Raw genomic sequence first — 24,347 nt, forward strand, 5'->3', positions numbered from 1 at the left:
GGCTCACGGGCCCAGCCGCTTCGCGGCATGTGGGATCCTCCCAGACCGGGGCACGAACCCGTGTCCCCTGCATCGGCAGGCGGACTCTCAACCACTGCGCCACCAGGTAAGCCCTAGAGTTAATCTTTTAAAGTATGATTATGAAATTGTGATTATATTTTAAAATAGGATCATTATCTTTTAGAGGGTTGGAATATTTACAGATGAAGTTATAGGATTTCATCTGATTTCTTCACATCAAATAGATTCTTTAGAATCAAATGGAAGATTTCTTTCTTCTATTTAATAGAAGATACAAAACAGGAGGCACTGAAGTATCAGGAGGGCTCAAAACTGGCTGTAAATTTTGAGCAAATGAAGATCTCATATTAAAGTTTTCTCCAGTGTAAAATCACATACGTATTTTTCTCATAGAATTACGAGGGACAGGGGACAATACAAATTTATTAAGGGGAGAAGAGAAAGTTAAAATGCTCCCCAAAACTACACCAAACTTCCTGATAAGTTTTGACCAGTAATTGTTTCCCTCCAGTTTGTGAAAACTGTAAGAAAGAATGTTTTTGTTCTTGTTTTTGAAGTGTTGATATTTGACATTACTCCAAACTTCCAATGGAATAAAAAAGGCATTGGTGGTTTTCCCTGGAGTTTTTCTTTAATTTTTTCGTGGGGGACATATTGCCTCTAAGCATTTATTAGCATGTCTTTTTGAGGGAAACTCTACACCCTTCAATATTATTTTCTTTGTTAGAATTTTGTAATGTTTGCTAAAGGTTAAAACGCCTTTCACTTTCATGAAGCCTGAGGGAAGTCAGAATTCTCTGTAGGGGCTCCCCTGGTGGCACAGTGGTTGAGAGTCCGCCTGCCGATGCAGGGGACGCAGGTTCGTGCCCCGGTCCGGGAGGATCCCACGTGCCACGGAGCGGCCGGGCCCGTGAGCCGTGGCCGCTGAGCCTGTGCGTCCGGAGCCTGTGCTCCTCAACGGGAGAGGCCACGACAGTGAGAGGCCCGCGTACCGCGAAAAAATAAAATAAAATAAAATAAATAGAATTCTCTGTGATTTTCTCCAAACAACCCAGAGACTCTGTACACCTCTTTCTAAAAAGGCTAGGGTTTCAGTTTCATAATTGGACAGATAAGCAAGACTGGTATTCTGGCCATGCCGCTGCCTAACTGCCCAGCCGTCCTGAGATACAGCAGGCACGCGCCCTGCAGTTAGCCCCATCCTTGCCCCATCTACCCACCCCCCAAATATTTGTGGCTTATGAAAATAGCACCATGAAAACAATAGTTTTTATTAGTTAATAATTAGGAAATGATCAGGTATATCTCTTGATGTCAACATGGCTGGTTAAAAGTGAGATACTCTGTCAAACAACCTAATTTTTTACCAACTCAAACCAAATTACCCGTTGGATTTTTCTCATTAAGTTGATTACTAGATTGCATCCACACTCAAAATAAAATATTTTGAGGAGGTTGGCAAAAATGGAAGAGGAGTTATTAAATGTAGAATTCTAAATTTACAAAACTTTACCTAGAACTTTTTTTTAATGACAAAATATCATTATGGAGGTCTATAAAATAAGGAAAACCACCCATATTGGCCCCTCCACTGTATTAATTTGGATGTTTTTTTCTTCTGCATCATTATATTCCTGTTTTCACGTACCTATGGTCATGGCACACAGACAATTTTCATTCTGTGGATTTCATGTAACGTTCTGCCCTAATATTCTGCAGTGTTACCACAAGGGCTTCACGGGCACTACTTTTAAGGGCTGCAGAGTTCCTAGGTAGTCAGTATTTCATAAATTGCTCAATCATTCCCAGTTGTTGGTTTTTAAGGAACTTAAAACAGAAACACCGTCTGGATGAGGTTTATTTATGTAGATGTGCTGCAGGCCCGGACCCCCCCCAGCGACAGCCCACACGGGCCGGGTTTCAGTGCTTTTCTCAAAGGGAACAAGGAACGGCGCACAAGAAGAAGCTGAGGCTTCAACACATGACCTTCGTGTTAGGATCCCAGCCTCCCACAACATGAGAGTCACGTAGAGCTTGGCTTCTTTTTCAGGAAGAATCGCCAGCACAGTCTCCCTTCTTCTCTGCCCCCTCTGGAACCTATATTCCTCTGTGCTGACTGTCTCCCTTCCCCCAACATAAGATGAGCTTCTCCAGAGGACTGGTGTCTGTTCAGTGCTGCGCCCCAGGCCTGGCACAGAGATGCTGCTCAGCTGGTATTTGGGGGAACAAATGAACCTTGCAAACTCATCCCCAAGATCCTCAAATCCCTGGCTTTTCTTTGTTCTCAAGTCCCAGCTCACATGGTTCATACTCTTTTCAGAGCCTGCAGAAAGGAATATGACCAACAACACTGGCTTTTTTTTTTTTTTTGCGGTACGCGGGCCTCTCACCGTTGTGGCCCCTCCCGTTGCGGAGCACAGGCTCTGGACGCGCAGGCTCGGCGGCCACGGCTCACGGGCCCAGCCGCTCCGCAGCACGTGGGATCCTCCCGGACCGGGGCATGAACCCACGTCCCCTGCATCGGCAGGCGGACTCGCAACCGCTGCGCCACCAGAGAAGCCCCACCCTGGCTCTTTGACATTACCCAGGGTCTCCTGTCCCTGACCCTGTGTCTCTCTCCCTGTTCACACCTTCCCCTTCCCTCTGAGAAGTTTCACAAGGATCCTACAAATGGGGAACGTTCTATGACATTTAAGGCTCTCAGAGCCTCAGAGTCTGGGAGCAGGACGGTCAGCAGTTCTCCTGGAGGCCTTGCCCGAGCCGACAAGCTGCCAGAGATGCGCACACAGCACCCCCCCAGGAAGCAGTGATAACAGAGTTCGTACAGTCCGAGATGACCTCCCGAGATGCTAGCCAGCATTTCAGGGTCTGTGGGTGGACGTTCTTAGCGTCCTAAACGAAGAGGAAAAACAGCAACACGGTCGGTCGCAAACGGACCAGCGGTGTCTTCACCCTCTAGGCCAGCCTCATGGTTCTCAACAATCAATGCAAAACGTAAATGAGATTATCAGAACGGGAAGAAAACAGAATCCAGGTGCAGGTTTCGAAATAGTTAAAAATAAATGTTAGGAAAGAAAACCAAAACTAAATAGGTGCTCTTAACAAGTCTATTACAAGTGTTAATATTTGAAAGACAGCCTCGAATTGGAATGTTCAGTCAGACCGTATATTACAGCATGTTGCAACCTTTGGCTTAGTTAGGGCAGTTAGGGCAGGTCAGCCTCGGAGTTACCAGATTTCTCTTCTGAGTAAAAGAGAAGAAAGGCAAAATTACCTGTGATATATATAAGGAAAACACATGTACCCCTTGCCAGTGGCACAGGAAATCAGTAGAGGCCAACTCCTATTAAATCAAAAGGCATTAAGTTAAATGCAAGAAAAGCACGTCTTTTCTTGCATTTTCTTGGGGGTGTAGTTACTACTTGAAGTAAGCAGCCCCCTCACTGGGATTTAGAACTTCATTAAATGGAGATTGTGCTCCTGACTTTGTGGATATTTTCTACCACGAGCACCTACACAAAACCTGCACCCACGAATCTCAGTGGCATCTGTAGCCTTGGGTCCTTAAAGCATCGTAACATCACAGTTCATCTGAAAGCAACACACTGAAGTACACGAAGTCAAAGGATTTACTGGTAGCAGAAAACGAAGAAAACCCAGAGAGAGAGCCCAGTAGCGTAAAACGAATACCGAGTCTTAATTTCAGTGCTACCACCAGTCAGCTACCTGAGCAAACCCTGTAAATGTCCCCATTTCCAAAGAAATTCTGTGTTGTGATGTTTTTCTCCTCTCCTTTCTCTTTCTCCCTCTCTCCCCTCCCACCCATACACATACCCAGGACCTCCAGTATAGATAACTGCCTACCAACTTTTCGGTTTATCTCTGCCAGTATCGATTACTACCAATTTTTCTGCGTTTATCTCCTGTCCTTTCCACTTTGATGTGAAGATGAGGGGGGTTCAGCGCATAGCAAGGCAACCCTCCTTCCAGGTTACCAAACAGGATTTACCACGAGGCTCAGGGCTCTCACAGGAGCCCAGCAGTCTGCACTGGGAGGACTTGGGCCAGCCACGTGCTTCCTTACCGAACACCAGGTCCCCCGCCGCAGGATGGCCAGCAGGATGAGACAACACTGCCATCAAGCGGCCTCGGGGAGAGTGGCCCACAGATCGGACGTCCGTTAAGAGTGAGGGTCCGATGGCCTCTCTGGACCGCAGCCAACTCCTCCTGCAAACCCACAGCTTCTAGCAGGGCCCCTCCAGCAGCATCTCACTGCAGAAGAGGCAAAGGTGGTGGGTCTGCTTGAGGACAGTGTGTGAGACCACACTCCAGGTCACCTATACTTTCTAAGTCAGCCCTGTGGCTATCAATTCATACCCCATGTTGGTTTTTTGTTGCTTTTTGTTTTCCCAGGCTGTTTTTTTGGAAAGATTTTCCTATTACAGAAAAAACATTTTTCAAAGATGATTACACACTCCAAGGAGGCACTCAGACCAGGGAGAGCCACATGGGCAGCTAATCTCATGCTAGAGGAGAGGGGAGAGCAGACGCCTTCAGGACAGAGGCGCTGGGCACCTGCAGAGAGGGTGACGGTGGCCGTGGTGGTCAGGGCCGCTTCCTCGGCTGGACGTGCCCAGAGTCACTACAGACACACCGTGAGCCCCTCCCCGTCCAAGAGAGTAAACCAGCCCCGGAGGTTAACACACAGCTCTCTCATACCCTCTGGCCTAACCGGCAGAAGGTAGGAGGAGGTTCTTGTACCCCAGCTCTCCACGCCCCCAGGCTGCCCGCAGTCCAAACTGCCCATGGACATAGCTGCCGCCTCCTCTGTGGGGTGGGAACCTCAATGTCCTTCCCATGTTCAGGTGTGGCCTGCTGCTGCCGACTCAGGAAGAGAGCTGGCCGGTGAGGTGAGGCAGCACCCGTCTTCCTTTTGGGCCCATCTGGTGGGTGTGGTGGTGCCAGCCTCCCTCGAGCTTCTCCCAACTGCTGTGCCGGGTGAGTGTTTAGCTCAGCCCCTTGTAGCCATCTCAGGCTAGTGTGGCTGCTGAGAATGTCCTCACGCCCCAGTTCATAGTTTCCTGACTGGCCGTGCGTTCCCTTCACACCCACTGTCCCTTCCCAACAGCCTAGGCTCCGGCACCAAGCACACGCACACATCTAACCGGTCCCTTAGTGGCACAAGGGCAGACCTGTAATCAGCCTTTCGTTAGATGTCTCCTAAGGGTTGCTCCTCTGATCGGGCCTGCCTGAAGAGTTAAGGGAGGTTTCACATTGGGTATTTGTTTCCTAATGCAAATTTTCACGGCCTAGTCCAGAAACCAGGACAGTATCTGGGGTGGGCCCAGGAATTCATTTTTAACAAGCGCTCTACATAATTCTGATATAGGGGACCCACTAGTCACACCGTGGAAGTCACAGAGGGCATGGAAGACCCTGGAGTCAGAAAGCGTTACTGAAGGGCTCTCCTAGGTAACAGGTACAGAAAAGCAGTGGAAAACCCATCAGGGTAATTGCTGAGACATTTTAGTAATAAAGATGATTTTCCTACTAAGTGGTTCATGTTCCTCTCAAGTAGGCTTGCAAAGTCACCGTCTCACAGCCTGATTTGTCTTTGCAGTTAGATCAGGCAACGTGGCTGCGTGTGAAACTCAAGAGGCGCAAGAGTAGCCCCTGCCCGTCACAGGCTCAGCTCTGAGCTGGCGCTACCCCACTGGGCAGCCCTGTCCAGCAGACTGCAAAAAGGCATTTCTGCTCTGATAATTAAAGAAAAAACAAACATCTACACAGCATGCCAATTCAGTGTGTGTGTAAATCAAAGCCATGGCTAATACCTCCAAAGAGTAAGTGCTCCTTTCCCCCAACAATTTCTAACATTATCCGATTCTTTCAATTCTGTGCTACAGGCGGGAATGTAACTCATCTATAAAGCAAAGTCACAACATAATGGCAGCTTTCTGATCAGGACCTTAAAGGCTGGCACCTCGTATCAAAGTGCTAAAAGGCTGCCGCCTTTTTAAGGTGAGCACTTGTGACTGAATGACCTAGAAAAGCCACCGAAACAACTAGAGTCAGGGAGCTCCAGAAGGGTCCATATCTAGCACATTCTGCACAAGACCTTCAAATGACACCACGTTCTCGGTCTAGAGGAATATCATGCTAGAATAATTTGTGCCTGAGGGTGGGGGGGACAATGGTCCTAGAAACCTTGGGAGGTAAGCAAAGCACCTTATAGAAACATTTTAGGCACAATAGATATAATTTTAAGCAGTGAAAAACTGAATCCCAAATCAACAGAAAATCCTTTGACACGAAAATACACCTGTAGCTTATATAACGGTTGATTTAATGTCAACTTGGCTGGATGACAGGGTACCGAGATATTCGGCTAAATATTATTTCTGGGCGTCTGTGAGGGTTTCTAGGTGAGATTAGCATTTGAACTGGACTGAGTAAGGAGCTTGTTGCCCTCCCCACTTCGGGTGGGCATCACCCAATTGTTCTAGCTCCCTGTTGAGCTGGGACCGCCATCTTCTCTCATCCTTGGGGACAGGATCTCACCCCTTCGGCTCTCCTGGTCTCAGGCCTTCAGACTCAAACTGGAACCCATACGGCCCCCTCTCCTGGGTCTCAAGGCTGCAGGCCACAGGAAACGGGACTCCTCAGCCTCCATGACCATGTGAGCCCGTTACCAGTAATAAATCTCCGTCTGTACCCTACCGATTCTGTGTCTCTGGATAACTGGTATAATAAAGAGGACAAATGTGTACTTTGAATGGGACAGCCTGGTTTCCAGCTGTGATGTCGTAAGAGAAATGAACGAGATGCCGCATCGCGTCCTCGGTGCCTGCGACACAGTATTCAACAAATACTTCTCGAGCAAATCTTAAGATATGTGTCTTCTACGGGGTTTGGATCATTTAAATTCTTCATGCAAGGCCAACAGTAAAATTGGCCACGGGACAACCACACCCCTACGTAGCACAGAATTTGACTTGTTCGATCGACATCAAGAAAGTTACTCCAGCTTCCAACGTCGACTCCATCCCATTCTGATGGAGTCGAAACGCACTTAACAGCTCCAAAACAAAAACTCTATTGAAATCTAGGCATCAATTTTAACATTCCCAAAGTGTTTATAAAAATTATTCCAGATTTCTGGCTAAAGCCCGTTTAAAGGACTATTTGCTTTTACCATTTTCTTCTATTCTGGTTGATTTAAAGATTTTCCTCCAAAACAGCCATTCCAGACTGTTTAACAATCCCAGGAATGATAAATCTTAACATATTCTATTTATATCCATTAATGTCTTAATAAAATTGAGATGGTTTACACGTAATCTGCCCTTCAAGGCAAGCTGGGTGGACTAAATAAATTCCAAACACTCTCTTCGTAAGATGGGCTGACTGCCATGAGACGATAAGCTGATCAAAACAGTGAACTTCTCCAGATAGACGAAAGCTAAAAGGTTTTGTATCCTTAAAATAAAACAGTAGCTCTGGATGACAGAAAAATACAGGAAGAATGAAGAAAACGAAAGGAAAAAGAAAGTCTACTTCCTAGTTCTGTCCTGGAAGAAAACAATTCGTAACAAAGGAAGTGCTTGGGGTTTTATTCTTTAATAAAACAGATCGGCCCAACAGTTCCAAGGTACGAACTCAAGCAGTGTGGAACTGATCGAGGACAACGGCACGGAGCTCAGTCCTTCCGCAGAGGCACAGTCTCCTCCCCGATGCCCTCCTTGGTCACGACGCAGACCCTGAGCGCGTCGCCAGTGTACACATCCCGCTCGGCGGCAGAAATGAAGACGTCCTTCACGAGCCGCAGAGCCCTGTCCAAGGACAGCGGGACATGCTCCACGTTCTGCATGTTCTTAAAACCAACCTGGTGGGACAGAAAACTTGGATGAGGCGTATCATGCGACCACACAAAGGCAGTCCAGTCCCCCCCAAAGCTTTCACACGCCTCAGGGTTCAAAAGGAATACATCACACAAACTTCAAATGTCCCTCAACTGAAGTATTTCCAGACCTGGCTGAATTACACATACCTGACACCCGACAAATACCAACTGAGACAAAGCCCCTGCTCTTGAGAAGCACACAGTAGAGGGGTGAACATATGTAAGCAAACTATCGTTACAGAATCTGCTGAAACTAAGAAGAAAATAGAGCCACGAGAGCCCCAAGCTGTCATAACTAAATCTCCTGGGAGAAGAAAAGAAAGGCTTCAGCAGAAAATACATCTGAGAAGAGGAGTGATAAAGGATAAACGAGTTAAGGATGGAGTAACATTCCAGACGGAGGCTGTGGTATCTCCAAAGGGATGGAGATGGGAAGGCACGTCATTTCAAGGATCTGAGCGGAATACAGAGTGACAGGAGGTGAGGCAGATAAGCAATAAGCAGAAGTAACTACATACTACATAACACAGTTTAGACGAGCAAGGAGGATGAAATAGGGAAGTAAGCTTGGAGGCAAAAGGGATGTTAGGAAATAAACACAATGATCCAGGCAAGATGCCATGCAAGCCTGAATGTAGCCAGCAGTAACAGGAAAGGGGGCAAATTAAAAGTATACTTGGAAATTAGAATACAAAATGAGGTGACACAGAAATGGTGAGATCGGGGGAGAAATGCGTTTTCATGACTTCAGGTAAAAATGGCAAGAGGAGAACCGAACACATGGACAAACCATTGTAGACCGAAGCGCCTTCAAAGTCATGAGAACAGGGAAGAAGCTGGAGCCGCGGAAGTGAGCGGCGGCGGCGGGAGGCCCAGTAGAACAGAGACAAGAAGCTTGGATGGGGCAAATCAGCCAAGCAAGCTCAGCGGTGAATTAAAAGAAAGCGTTGATTTCTGCGCTCCCATAAGCTAGTGAAGAGAATGCAGAGGAAGGCACTTCGTGTTAATGCCACCACCCCCTGGACGCAGTCTTATTACCTGGTTGTCAAGCAGGGGCTGCAGCATGGCACTGGCTGAGCCTCCAGCCTTGAAGGAGTCTCTCTGGTAGGACCCCACCGGATCAAAGCTGTACACAGCTCCCTTCCCTTAAAGAAGAAAACAGTCTCCATAAGGATGCATCTTGACCACGTTCCCAAATCGTGGTAAAAATAAATCTAATCAAAATGTGATACAAAATGGACCATCAACTTGGCTAAAATTTCAGAAGTGCAGTCTGCCCCTCCCCTCCCCTCCCCTCCGAATGCAATCGGAGGCCCACCTGCCCACTCCTGTCCACTGCGGCGTTTGCCACCAGGAGCTTCATGCTCTCTTCAAGCTACCATCACCGATCACCACGCCATGGCTCCCACTACGTATGTGGTCTCACAGGTTCACTAGTTAACAATCACAGGTCCTGCTCTAAGTTCTGCACCAAACTCCTCACAACATTCCTAAAAAACTAACTGGTGTAGCTGCAGTATAGACACAAGTGTAAAATTCACCTGGTGCTAAATGTGAGAAGCATGAAAAACTCACTGTGTATTTTTAAACTAATAGTAAGCACACCCTTTTAGCATCAGCACCACAAAAAAATCAATTTAATTAAAAAGAAGTTCCAGGGACTTCCCTGGCGCAACGGTTAAGAATCCGCCTGCCAATTCAGGGGACATGGGTTCAATCCCTGCTCCGGGAAGATCCCACATGCCACGGAGCAACTAAGCCTGAGTGCCACAACTACTGAGCCTGCACTCTAAGCCCGCAAGCCACAACTACTGAGCCCACGAGCCGCAACTACCGAAGCCCACGCGCCTAGAGCCCATGCTGTGCAACAAAAGCCACCGCAATGAGAAGCCTGCGCACCGCCACGAAGAGTAGCCCCCGCTCGCCACAACTAGAGAAAAAGTACGTACCCTATGACCCCGTAATAATTTCACTTACAGAATTAAGATTTACCTACAAGTAATGCTAACATAAACACACAAAGCAATATGTACAAGATCATTTCTGTATCTCTTACAGAGCAAGAACTTACAAACAACCAAATCCATTAGCAGAAAATGGTATGTCAACATAGCAATGTGCAGACTAGGAAGAGGAAGACAGGTCTGTGGGACACATCCATAGGACAATATAAAATAAAGAGCTCTGTGGTATGTAGAGTACAGTCCTATTTTTGTTTAAAGGCATTAAGTAAACTGTACACACACTTATATACACACACAAAAACGTATGGAAAGATTAATAAGTAAACTGTAGTTATTCATCTCTGTAGGATTACAGACAAGAAAAGAAGGGAATCACTTTATATGCTTTGGTAGTGAGTTTATTACAAAGAATACATGTCACTAATTTTTAAAAAGGCCTTTTAAAAACAACTGTGTTCTGAGTGTGAGAAATCACGGATCATTTATAAGGTATGACTTAAAAGTGACACAGCTGATTTTTAAAACACATTATGCCATAACTGAAACACTCCAGTAGTTACCCCGGGAGACGCAAGATAAGGACAATCTTCTTACTACCATGGACAACTGGCAACGTTAGCTGTGTGTATTTTTCCCACCACAGAATTATGGAGATACAACCGTAAGCCTAACCTGGCTGAGGAGGCAGCACCTGAAAGGACCTGGAGAAGTGCTCTGCTGGGAGCAAGCTCAGAACAAGGAACAAGGTCACAGCGAGCAAGGCCACCAACTTCAACACATAAAGAAGCGCTATGAGGTATAAAGCCAAAAGAACAACTGTATTGCTCATGAGGCTAATAGGCCACAAGTAAAATGAGGCTCAAAAGACTTACCCAAGGGTAAACCAATCTCAGAAAACCACACACAACAGCTTTGAGGAAAACAAAAGAGTGGAATATACCCAAGACCACAGCTTCAGAGACTCCCTTAGAAAAAGCAAGAGACATCTGTAACATGAGTGCAGAAGGCATGAATCTTGACTGTAGGTATAAAGTGATTTTCCTCATCAAAATAATTCTTAAAAAGTGCGATGATTTCAAAGTAAAATATAAAATAAAACCAGACAAGTCCTAGAAAAAAACACAGGTAAGCCTTTGATGGGGAAGGTGTTTCTAACAAAGTAAGACACTCAATACCGTAAAGAAAAGATTGACAGATTGGTATGAAACTCAGGAACTTCCGTGTAGCTAAAGACACATCCCCAAAGGTCAGAGACCAAGAACACTCTTGCACGGCATCTACCACATACATTACACAGGGTTAAACACAGTTGTTCTTACAAATCAGTAAGGAAAAGACTAACCTGCGAATAAGGGAATGAGCAAAGATTAACACATGGGTCAGTCTCCAAAGAAGAAATGAAAACGGCAATAAACACGAAGACACCCAACCTCTACAAACAAAAAATACATATAAATTAAAACAACCAAGTATTTACTAGGCGAAGACCTAGAATGTGTTAAGATTCTGATACTGGTTAGGATGCAAAAACAGAACCAAAAAAACCCCAAACAAAAGAAGGTACTCACACCCCTGCTGGTAGACCGCAGGAGGACTCTTTCTGAAGGGCAAGCCCATGGTGTCAGTAGAATGAAAAACACAGAGATATTCTCTGACCCAGAAGCTCGACGTCTAGGAATTTTTTCCAGGGAGATAAGCTGGGTCGGAGAAATACACAAAATTGTATGTACAGGAGTTGTCATATTGTTTACATTAAGAAAACTGGAAACAACCTAAATGACCTTCAGAGGACTGGTGGGGAAACTATGGTGCAGCTCCATCCCATATGTCAGCCTGAAATCATTTTGCATGTCTTTATCCACCAGTATAAAACTACCTCAGTGATAATACATCCACTGTATAGTCCCAGAAAAACGTATAAACTACATCCTTCTTATGTAGTGTACAAGCACATATGCACACCAAGACATCTAAAAGCATGTTCGCTAGAAGCTGAATAGTAATTATCTCTAGGGACAGGCTTTGGGGGATTACTACTTTTATCCTTGTATCTTCCAGTACTACTTGACTTCGACTTCTATAAGCATTATTGTTTTCATTACAGAAAAACTAAAGCCCTCATTAACTTGGGGAAAACTTTTTAAAAGAGGGCATGATTGCAACTGGAGAGGTAAGGGCACAGTGGTCAAAGTAGATAGCTGTCGACTGTGTGCTAAAGTCAGCTGTTGACCCAGTGCCCTGAGGGTCTCCATAGGAACAGAGCCCCACTTCCACCAACACAAAAGACAGAAAATAAAATCTCAAAACAGGGACTTCCCTGGTGGTTCAGTGGTTGAGAATCCGCCTGCCAATGCAGGGGACACGGGTTCAAACCCTGGTCTGGGAAGATCCCACATGCCGCGGGGCAACTAAGCCCGTGCGTCGCAACTACTGAGCCTGCGCTCTAGAGCCCGCGAGCCACAACTACTGAGCCCGAGTGCTAGAGCTACTGAAGCCTGCGCGCCTAGAGCCCGTGATCCACAACAAGAGAAGCCACGACAACGAGAAGCCCGCGCATTGCAATGAAGAGTAGCCCCCGCTCGCTGCAACTAGAGAAAGCCCGCGCACAGCAACGAAGACCCAACACAGCCAAAAATAAAAACAAATAAATAAAAATTTTAAAAAGGAATAAATTGTCTCAGTGGGTGTATACATATTCCAAACTTATCAAATTATGCATTAAAAAAGCAATTGGATAAAATGCAGAGAACACAGGAAAACTTCAAAGGAAATACAAAAAAAATCTAGCAGTAAGAGGATACTTAAAATAAAAAAGGAGCTAACAAATAAGAAAAAGCTCTTGGAAATTAATGATGTCAAAATTAGAAAGCTCAGTAAAGAATGAGGCACTGAAGTTGAGGAAATCTTCAGAGCAGAACAAAAAAATAAACAGGTGGACAACATGCAGCGGAAAAAATGAGAAACTATGGGCTCATAACCCAGGTGGCTGTGGAGAAGGCAGGGTTAGGAGAGGAGGAGGAGAGGCAAGAAGAAGGTAGAGGAGACAAAATAAATGAGAAAAGACTCTGGACGAGGAGCCTCGCTGTAACCTTTCAGAACACTAGGATAAAGAAAAGACTCAAAAAACGAAGACTCAAAAAGGTCTCCTGATTCCTTTCTTCAGAAATTTCTCTAGAGATGCACACCACCAAACAGGGAAAGAAAGAGGAAAGCACAGGTGAAAGAGCTGGAGACTGTCCACTGTCCTGGGACACAGAGAAAGAAGGCAAAGGACTGCTTTACTACACACATAAATTCCTCTAAGGAATAAAAATCAAATCAAACCAGACAAGATTAAAGAGGGGAAAATGCCTGAGAACACCACCAAAACAAGCAAGAGTGTAATCACGAGGAAATCAAAGACTAGGGCTCTGAAGTCAAACAGATCCAAACCTCAGCTCTGCCATTCAGTACATAGGAGTTTTCTCCAATCAGTCTGATGCTCAGAAAAACTCAAAGGACATTATCTGGCCTGCTGAAATTCAATGGTAGCTATCATTAATATCGCTAAAATCTGAATTTATTAACCTGACATTCAAGTCAGACATAACTGAAGTCAAAAAAGGCACCAAAAGTGTCCAGCATGCTGGGTTAGGCAAGCTAACCTGTGGCTAGAATTTAATTACCCAAGTTAAGTGTAATTAATTTCTAAGTACCATTTCTGTGCTTTATATTTTCTCTTAGTTTTCAAGCAAGTGTGAAAGCCTGAAAACACTGTGTCAACCTGATTTGTCTACATTTAAACCATGGTAGGTAAAATGATCAGAACGCTCCCAGAGGTCACATGCAGGGGCAGAGGTGAGCGAGCGAGTGAGCGAGGACAAGGAAAAAGCCCACGGAACAGAAACGGGCAGGAGCAAAAACTAGAGGGGAGGTGAGAAGAGCCTGACTCCACCCTACCCAGAAACCTTCCCTCTCAGAAAGACAGACTTCGTTTCAATGATACCCAAGACAATTTCTGTAACTTCTTTTTACAATGGACTAGTCTAAAAGGCAGCACAGATCTGTCCTGGGAGATTGTACTTGATTTCTGGAAGCAACTAAAAGTCAATTCAAATCAGACCTGGTGAAAAACACTGCTGCCCTCTGATCCATGCTTTGGATCAAAAACAGCATGGACAGGTCAAGTAACAACGCTGATTTTCCCTGGCCCTCCTGGTACGACTCTGACAGAAAATCAAAGAGGGATTTTAAAAATGATCCAAAAACACTGGTGGAAATGCACTTCTTTAACACATTACTTTCTTTTTTTTTTCTTTTAACATCTTTATCTGAGTATAACTGTTTTACAACAGTGTGTTAGTTTCTCCTTTACAACAAAGTCAATCAGTTATACATATACATATGTTCCCATATCTCTTCCCTCTTGCGTCACCCTCCCTCCCACCCCTCTAGGTGGTCACAAAGCACAGAGGTGAACTCCCTGTGCTATGCGGCAGCTTCCCACTAGCTATCTAATTTACATTTGGTAGTAACACATTACTTTCAAAAAAACCTTTTGAAGTCAAGTATGTTTGTCTTACTTAGAATCATACTCAGGTCAAGTTTCTCCAAGTCAGGTTTCTTTCTGTAAGATTAAAATGCTAAATATACTATCAAATTCATGCAAGATCTTGAGAAAACAGTAAAACAACTGACTGCCCGACATTCACTTAATACACCACTTGCTGTGTGTCTCTGGATAATCATTTATTTCCCTTTTAGCTTCAGGTTCTTCACTGCTTTAATTATGAGAAATGAAGTTGCTGGGCAAGAGGGTATCTGGTTCTTTTCAACTCTGGTTGGAAACACACACATCTAAGAAATGCCACCCCATTCATCATCCAGAAAGAAAACATCCTACCTTCTTCATCGAGTCCCCCGATGATGTTGTACACATAGTAGGGAAAAAAGCGCCTAGAATACAGGATCGTAGACAGCATTGCAGCAATCGCCCCTGTCGTCATGGCCTTATTATTGGAATGTTTATACATCTGCAATTATTAACAAAAATAACTGGCATGTAGAGGCAGAATATATTAAAGAGTAGAACAATGAACAGTAAATTGAAAAGAATGAAAGCCTATCTTGGTAAAATGGGAAAGGATGCCTGTTTCTTTCATGATCAAACAACGCAATACTACTAAAACAAAATAATACTTTATTATGTCCTATCATTTTGGGGGGCTACAAACACTTCTTTGGGAAAGAATGCTAAGTTTGCCCTCAGCTCTTTGGTTTAAAGACTACTTTCCATGCCATCCTTATCCCAGGCATTGCTAACTCAAGAGCAAATATACACAAACAGAGCATATGAGGCGACCTGGAGAGGATGTCCCAAATCCAGCTCTCTACTCTGCAAATAGACAGTGGTCAGGAAAGTCCATGGGCCAAATTCAGCCCACCGCTTGTTTCTATAAAGTTTTATTTGAACACAGTCTCGTTCATTCATTACATATTGTCTATGTCTGCTTTTGCACAAGGGCAGAGTTGAACAGTTGCCACAGAAACCAAATGGCTCATAAAGTTGAAGATATTTACTATGCTACCTCCTGATCAGACTCAGATATAAGCCCCTCTCTTTGCAGACTAGATACCCGTGAGATATGAGGGCAGCACCCTTACTGTATGTGAATACAGTACAATGGTCTTGATCCTTAGAGCATCTACCACGGAGAACAGAAATATCCAAACTAGCATCTTACACAGTGATTTCCAATCTTAGATTTACTACAGCCTTAGGAATCCTAAATTATCCAATAAAATAAATTTAAGTTCACCAATTTGTCAACTACATAGCGAACATCTCTAAAGAGAAACCTAAGAAGTACTATAAAATCAAACAATGACAAATACTGAAGAAAGATGAGACGTGAGCTACTTGGATAAATCGGTGTACAGAAACATTTTTTCCACGGTTATAAAGAAAATTCTTAATTTCATTTCAAAACCAAGCACCAACATTTATTCACCTCACCATTTACACAATAATATATGAAAGAAAAATTTCAAGGACTGTACATTGAGTTGAACTCACTGTTGCTTGTTTTATTTTATTAACAAAACACTGCTCTCCATGTCATGTTTATTTTTGTCCTCTAAATGCCATTTATAAAATATGCATTAGGAATCATACAAATACATCAATAAATACAAGTCACTAAAGCTTTCAATATAATTAGGTTTTAAATAAATGTTAACAACTGATAAATACTGAACGAAATAATTTCTACACATTCAAAAAGCAAGTATCAGTTAAACAAATTCATTACATACTCCAGTGACATCACTCATAATCTTAAGGGTTATTCACAAATAGGCAAAACAGAACACGACCAAGCCGGCTGCTCACTTTTTCATGTACCAGCTGGACTTACTAAACTACTAAATTAAAAATTACGACACACAGCCTACAAAATTAAGTAAGAAAATTAACAGCATATAATATTGACACTGTAAATATCAGCAGTTTAAAAAATGTCAGCAGGCTATAACTAATTAAGAAACAGAGCTACATTTCTTTTTTTTTTTTTCGGTACGCGGGCCTCTCACTGCTGTGGCCTCTCCCGTTGCGGAGCACAGGCTCAGGACACGCAGGCTCAGTGGCCGTGGCTCACGGGCCCAGCCGCTCCGCGGCACGTGGGATCTTCCCGGACCGGGGCACAAACCCGCATCTCCTGCATCGGCAGGCGGACTCTCAACCACTGCGCCACCAGGGAAGCCCCAGAGCTACATTTCTGAATATTGACATATGGTGATTGAGAATCCTCCTCCAACCCTATACTGTTACCAACTAAGAGAGTAGTTACTGGTTATTATTACAGATAAAATCCATTTAATACAGTCCAAATTACACCTATCCTATTCTCCCTGAAACTATTTGTAGCAAACACTGCTAGTACACACAGGCGATAATCAAAATGCAGACGGGCGTCTGCTTTCATCAAGTCGGCATTCCTTTGTTCTTTATGCCTCCCCAGCTCCCACAAAAGGCATGCAGGCCTTTAAAAACTGTAAAACAGGTTAGTCTGTCTCGTTCTCTTACTTCTTCCGAATACCACCCTTTGTGTCTCTTCCACCCTCATCCACCTTGTGTCCAATCTCCTTCCTCAGCTAGCTGTCAGCTAACGCCTCTTAAGGGGTAGGTGATAATGGTGTAGGTTGTGTCTCTAGTCCTAACAGCTGGTTTGTTCCTTCTCCCGCTAACAGTGCAGTGCTACAAAGAGAGCATGTCAGCTGACGGTACTCCAGACCAAGACTCGGTCTAAAAGCTTGCCTCCTCTGCAGAAATTGATTTGTTTCATTTCTGAGGGAAGAGTATCTTCAGAAGAAACCCCTCCCAGTCTGCCTCAAAAAAGGTAGATAATCCTTTACTTTATACTATACATATATTTTAACAAAAGGAACTTGCTGTAGTTTCACATTATGCTACTTCGATGATGCTGCATTAACAGTATCATTTCATTTCCAGGATAGGTTATAGTTTCATCTGCTAAACTAGCTCTTCTCCAGCTATTCTGAGCAAGTCATGATGTATGCTTAAAAGAATCTAAAGAACTGTTATTAGCTTTCAATAGTGTAGACATATACAAAAGCATCTACCTTTAGTCTTGCTTCAATAATCTTTGTCAGGGTAAGACAGTCTCCATGAAAACCGCTACATCCGATGACTGTTTTGTCTGTTCTGTAAAAAAAACCACATTTCAGTAAACTGAGTTCGTTTGACAGTAAAGGAAAACATGTCTTGGGTAATTTTAAATTGAAAACTCCTATTCCCATCTTTCACCAAATGATAATGGGACAACTATTTAGCTAGCTCTTTTGGGGGGAGGCGGGGCAGGGGGAGGTCCTGTATCCCAACATCTCACTCAAAAGAATAAATGAAACTATGAATGGACTAAGGAAAATATGAATTTTTTTTACAACCTTAGGTTGAGGGCAGCCAATTTACATGACACAACCCAATGTCCACACAGAAAACCTGTATAAATTTGATTACATAAAAAATTAAACTTCTATAAAAATACAGTGAACAAAGTTAAAAAAAATAAATAAATAAAAAAGAACCAAGAGCACCGTTGCCCAGGTTCAATCCCTGGTCGGGGAACTGAGACCCCATAAGCCACTCAGCGTAGCCAAAAAGAAAAAAAAAGAGCTAAGAAAATATATTTGTAGTACATACAACTAAAGTCTAATTTTAATTTCCTTATTCTACAAAGGGCTCCTAAAAATATGAAAAGCATTAACAGCTCCATGGCTCATGGAGATGTAATACACAGCATGGTGACTACAGTTAATAAGCCTGTGTTGCAAAGTTGCTAAGAGAGTAGATGTTAGAAGTTCTCATCACAAGGAAACAAATGTCATAACTATGTGTGGTAACAGATATTAACCAGACGAATTGTGATCATTTTGCAATATATACCAATACAGAATCATTATGTTGTATACCTGAAACTATTACGTCAATTACACCTCAATTTTTAAAAAAAACCACAATGGAAAGATGGCTAACTTATATGAAAGTCACATAAAAAGAAACACAAGTCACCATAAACATATAAAAGAACCTCCATGCCAATCAGAAATTCAAATCTAAATAAGAGATGATTTCAACCTATTAGACTAATAATGCCTAATGCTGGTGACATTGTGGGAAATGTGTACTCTCAGATACTGGCAAAGAGTATACACTGATGCAAGTTTTTAGAAGGCTCGTTTGACAGTATCTAGTAGAAATTTAAATGCACACCATTTTCACTCAATAATTCCACTGCTAGAAATTCATCCAGTCAATATACTTATGCAAGTTTGCAAAGATACACTCTAGGTTCGCTTGTGTGTAAGTCTACATATTATTTTAATGGCTCTCCAAAACAAAACAAACAACCCAAATGCCCACCAGAGGGAAATTGATAAAATTTTGGTACATCTGTCTCAAAAATTAATTCCCAAGTCTTGACATGTATAAGGAAACACAAACCAATCTCATCAAGAAATAATCAGCAGAGGCCACATGATACCCTTCCTTTCAGAAATATAAGAATGACTCATACAAAACATACTTGTCCAGCTGGGGAGACCACTGGCACCTCCAGGGGCATCACCAGCATTTCCTGATCTACCCCTATAACCAACCTCACTGCACTGAGCCAAAGACCCCCAGTATATCATAAGGCTTCACTGACTAAGAAGAGTTGACAGTAAGTACCAAGAGGGTAGGACAAAATCTGAGCTTCAAAATGCTTTTGCCAAATATCCAGGTACATAAATGAAGAGGCGTTTTTATGCAAAGAATAAAGAGGAAATGTAAGTCTCAAACAGGTGGGGAAGAGGCAGACTTGGCTCTAGGTCAGCCCAAAGGGTATGGGATCAGGGGCACGCAGGCAACTCAACTGCATGTATGGTCTAGTGCAAAAGATGCATGACAGGAACATAGGAAGTCATTAATGTTCTGTCTCTATATACCTGAAGAATTTCATTTAAAAAAAAAGGGTATTCACTTAGGCAGCACACAAACTAAAACAGAACATTACAAAGATGAGCAGAATCTTGCACAAGGATAACATATATAAGATTACGTATTTAAATTTTATTTATGACATTACTACTTTCAAATTATAAAAGTTACAACTTAGAAGAAAAAATTATAGCATGGGTGCACTGCAAATCGGAGAAGAGAAAGGGGTATCAAAAAACAGAAGTGGACAGAAAGGGAACTGGGAAGATGAAGACAAGTTTACTGTTGTTTAGGTTAAGATGTGGGCTAGCTCATGCCCTGCAGCACCGCAAGGCCCACCCAAAGGACCCGAACCTCATCAGTCCATTCCTGCTACAATTCAAGGTTAAGATGATCTTGTGGACTAACGTAGGCGTAACCACCACTTTCAACTGTGCCTAAAAATGTTAAATACAAACCACTGCTAACATGCAAGATGCATTTAGGTAATTTATGCAAACTTCCTTCCCCTGTACACGACTTTATTTTCTTATGTTTTAGAAAAAATTATAAGCACCCCATTAAAACTGTGAACCATGGATATAACTGCTTACGATATGGTTAAATTGAATGTTTCAGGTTATTTTCTTTTTTAAGGTGCAGATTTAAAAAAAATTCAACATATTAATAGATGCATAGAAGGATGAAAGTATGTATGATAAAATAATAATAAAATACTGATAAGATCTAGGTGATAGTATATGAGTGTTCACTACAAAATTATCCTACCTTTGTTGTATATTTGAAATTTTTCATAAGATGTTGAGGTAAAAAATATTTAAGTTACCAAAAACACTGTTGGTATCTAGATATGACAAATATCATGAAGACTACATACTGAATTATTAGAAAACAATTTCCTAACAAAAATGCAAGCTAAGCTCCAAACAGACAATTTAAAAATTCATGAAACAAGTCATTTAGAAGTTAAATCTCCTGCAGTATTAAATCATCACAAGATGCTGAGAACATGTCCTTACAAATATTTACTTACAATTTGTAACATTTGGGGCTGTCCCGTGTGTGAATTGAAAACCCCTCACTCAATCGGGTGTCAGAAGCAACAATTGAAAAATCTTCTCCAGCAATAGCCAATACAGTACTGAGGGGAAAAGAAAGACAAAAAAGAAAATTAATGAATTCCGGATGGTAATAACAGCTTTCCCAAAATGAGAATGCTCCACAGCATATACTGGGATAAAATATACTAGACGTCAGCAAGTGCAGGATTCAGATAGAAGAGGAAAGATCAGGCGAAAGGATCCCTGCCTACAAGTCATCTGGGGAAAGAACAGTAACTACTCCATAAAAAACACAAGCCTAAATCAGAGCAAAGATTCCTTAGAGAAGGTAACAGAAAAAAATCACTAGATTATCACCATCATCAAAAAATTAACATCTACTGATACTATAAAACAGCCAAAGGCCATGGCCCTGCCCGTCGGGGGGTGGGAGGGCAGTTAGGTGTAGATAGTGGCGCTACAACACAAGCTATCTGAGCTCAGGGAAGAGAGGCTTAGTGTTTTTCTTTTCTTTTTTTAAATTTATTTTTTTTCTGTTTTTAAAAAATTTATATGCTCTTGCACATGAAAGTCATAAGCACGTATGTATAAATATATATATATATTGCTCATTTTAAGAACCTATCCCGCTTTTTATTTTTTTAATTTATTTTTTTATACAGCAGGTTCTTATTAGTCAACTATACACATCAGTGTATACATGTCAATCCCAATCTCCCAATTCATCACACCACCACCACCACCCCCGTAAAATTACTTTTGTATTTTGTATGTTTTGGCTACGCCAAGCAGCATGTGGGATCATAGTTCCCTCACCCGGGATGGAACCCCTGCCCCCTGTGTTGGAAGTGCACAGTCTTAACCACTGGACCTCCAGGGAAGTCCAAAGGCTTAATGTTTTTCATTTCTTTATATCCAAGTCTTTATATAATGTCTTGCACTCAGGAAGACACCCAAATATCTGTTGGAAAATGGACCAACAAAGAACAAACTTTTCCCTTTGTGGCTGTGTGGCTCATGATAGCAGTTTAGTGGAGGCCTAGAGCATGAGCTCTAAAAGCAGACTGTCTGGGTTCTAAAACTGGCTCTCCCGCTTAGCAGGTAATGAGACGGTGGGTAAGTTGCTTAACTTCTCAAGGCCTCAATGTCCTCATATGCGTCTCAGAGATCACAACAGTAGCTACCTTATTTGGGTGCTAGAGGATTAAATGAGTTAATAATCGTTAACCCCTTATACCAGTGCCTGACACATAACTGGTCCTCCAGTAAGTGTTGGCTATGATCCTTGTGGCATCAGCATGAGGCAGCAGAGCATGATCACTGAGAACCTGGGCTCCGGAGTTACCCGAACCCCGTCCCTGCCACTTAACAGCTCTGAGACCTTGGGCAAATCATCCAAGTTCAAGCTGATGATATCAGCAGCTGCTGCGTTAAAGGGTGGCTGTGAGAATTAGACGGCATGACCCACATAGAACACCTGCACTGTGCCTCACAGGACATAAGCGCTCAGAAAACTTAGGCCATTATTCTTACTGAGGTGGGATGGCACTAAAACTCTCAAGTAGAAAAGGATGGTATTGCACATAACATGAGCAGTGAATAAAGGAAAACTGGTATAATTCAAATAAAACATTCCAACAACTTATTCAGGTGTCCCTTTTTGTGTATACAAGTGGAGTGGCGTAAGGCTTATGTGATGGTCAGATCCAACAGCAGAAAATCTCACATAGAAAAGCACAGAGCTCGGAATTTTTGTGAGAAACCACAGGTTATATGAGCAGAATGAGAAAAGTTCCTTCTGCAAGGTGGAGTTTTAAGAAGACTACTGTGACAATAACACCATATGTGAAATAGGATGGAAACTCTTTCAATAAGACTAATGCAGTAGGAAGGTAGCAACGTGAACAGGAAGAAACAGGTAAATCCAAAAACATAAACACACCAACTACACAGGTTTTTGTAACTACCAAAATGTGTTAGAAGCTGGAAGAGCCAATTTTGACATCCAAGATTTTAAACTCTGACAAGCAGCATGATGGCCTAATTATAAGCAGTATAAATGAGAAGTGATTGAGAGGAATAATTAGTTTGCTTTTGTTTTAATATCTTAAGTTATGGTGTGGGCAGAAAATTCGGGTGGAAAGTTGTATTTAAGAAGCCAGAATCGAGAGGCTCATGAAAGGTAAAACTGGAGAAACAGATTTGGGAACATCTTCCCATAAATGAAACACATGAGAGTACTCAGTGACAAATGTGAAGGCTGATCAATTGGAGTTTAACCACATTTAGTCAGAATAGAAAAAGACATAGGACTAAGTTTTATTTTGTAGAAGCAAAGGCTGCCCAAGAGCCAGCAGGAGTAAATATTAAAGAAAAAGAACGAAGACTGAGAAAAGGTAATTCAATAATGAGAAAGCCATAGCAACTAACTTTAGGGCAGTAATTGGACTACAAAGGTTAAAAAGTGAGTAATGAACACTGAATACCTTATAAGTCGTATACAGAATCTGCAACTACCTCATGAAATGGGTTTATTAACGCATTTTGTGGTATAACTACTTCATTAGTTGTCACAGGAAATATTTAGAAGTGCAATAATAAAAGCATAAACTCCATGGCGACACAGCTATGGATTCAAATCCTGTGGCTCAACTTCACACTAGCTCTGTGACTAAACAAATTTAACTTCTAAGGGCCCAGGCTCATTTGTAAAATTGAGACATATACCATCTAACACTCAGTCATCATGAGGATTAAAAAAGATAACTGCTTTCAATTTACAAAATGCTTCTCTTTTGATTCTCCGCCCCCACCCCCCGCCAAAATATGAGTAGCTAAGAAAGACAAGGAAATCTGGGTTCAAGAAGTTGAGGGGTACCCAAAGACCACAACGCTCTTTACTGGCAGAAACAAGGCTAAAATCATAGCCTCCCACCCCACCCTGTTTGCAACATACCACAAAAATCTGCCTTAAAATTTCAAATCCATAAGGACCTGATTAATTAACCTGGTTGCCTTAAAGGACCATCTGTCTGTTCCAATTGGGCGGGGATATTTTAAAGTACAAAGTTTGGTTGGTAAACTATAATCAGTGCTTAAATATACAGCTCTTCATTGTTAGGAGTCCTAAACAGAGTGTTTTTCCAAAACTCTGATTCTTTTAGTGTACTATCAAGGAAAAGTATTATTTAAGATAACTAAAAAAAAAAGACAACTTGAATGCAACACGCAAGAATACAATATTCAAAGGTCCCCCTTCTGAGAATTTTTTTTCCTGAACTTAAGCTAACCCTTAAAAATAAACACTTATCTATGAAACTAAGTCTGGCCAACTAATCCTACCCGCTATTTAAAATAACAAAATGATGAAGTAGTTTGATTTAGTTACAGACACAACTACATCTAACGACACGGCCAATCAATCCTAACTCTTTCATCTCAGATGCTCAACCTGCCCCATGCCTGCTGCGAGAAACACGTTCAGATAGTAAGGAAAGGATAGGTCCATTTTTAAAGCTCTTCCAGAGCAAAGCCCAGATATCAATTTCTACCTCCTGTCCACGCAAACCTGCCCGTCCACATCGAGACCCAGTGACCGGCCTATAAGGTGAAGCCCTGAGGAACAAGACCGAACCGAGCAACCACGGAGAGGGAGGCCTGCGGCTGGCTGGGCAAAGCCGGGTAGCCATGCCGACAGCCTTAGGCAGGGATATGGGGGGAGAAAGAGAAAGCGGTGGCTATCCGGGCTTTACCCTCCGTTGAAAGCGTAGGGCGAAAAGCGCAGCTGCAAAGGGCCCGCGGCGCTGTGAGGCTCCATGGTCGGGTCTCTGATAGGACCCGAGTACGCGGCTAAGGAGGCCAACACCTCGCGGCTCAGCTCCTGCTGTCTCACGACAAGATGGCGGCCCCTACCGGAAATG

At 42.8% G+C, this 24,347-nt stretch overlaps 1 protein-coding gene across 1 annotated transcript; it reads right to left on the reverse strand.

The window, feature by feature from the left end:
• Positions 1 to 7,619: 7,619 nt before the first annotated feature.
• On the reverse strand, positions 7,620 to 24,345 carry PSMB1 (proteasome 20S subunit beta 1). The gene is made up of 6 exons (XM_059083376.2): positions 24,180 to 24,345; positions 20,400 to 20,507; positions 17,509 to 17,590; positions 14,771 to 14,900; positions 8,963 to 9,069; positions 7,620 to 7,906 (listed from the first exon to the last, which is right to left on the reverse strand). Exons 1-6 carry the CDS (start codon positions 24,242 to 24,244, stop codon positions 7,721 to 7,723), a joined length of 678 nt encoding a protein of 225 aa, XP_058939359.1. The 5' UTR covers positions 24,245 to 24,345; the 3' UTR covers positions 7,620 to 7,720.
• Between the last annotated feature and the right edge of the window lie 2 nt (positions 24,346 to 24,347).

Source organism: Kogia breviceps, chromosome 13, assembly GCF_026419965.1.
Source record: "Kogia breviceps isolate mKogBre1 chromosome 13, mKogBre1 haplotype 1, whole genome shotgun sequence".
Lineage (NCBI taxonomy): Eukaryota > Metazoa > Chordata > Mammalia > Artiodactyla > Physeteridae > Kogia > Kogia breviceps.

Excerpts from the sequence above, each read along its gene's own strand:
- PSMB1 (XM_059083376.2), bottom strand. The coding sequence starts at position 24,244 with ATGGAGCCTCACAGCGCCGCGGGCCCTTTGCAGCTGCGCTTTTCGCCC. Across the intron at positions 20,508-24,179 it reads CCCTACGCTTTCAACGGAGG|TACTGTATTGGCTATTGCTG; the intron begins GTAAAGCCCGGA and ends TTTTCCCCTCAG. Across the intron at positions 14,901-17,508 it reads TTATTGAAGCAAGACTAAAG|ATGTATAAACATTCCAATAA; the intron begins GTAGATGCTTTT and ends TAATAATTGCAG.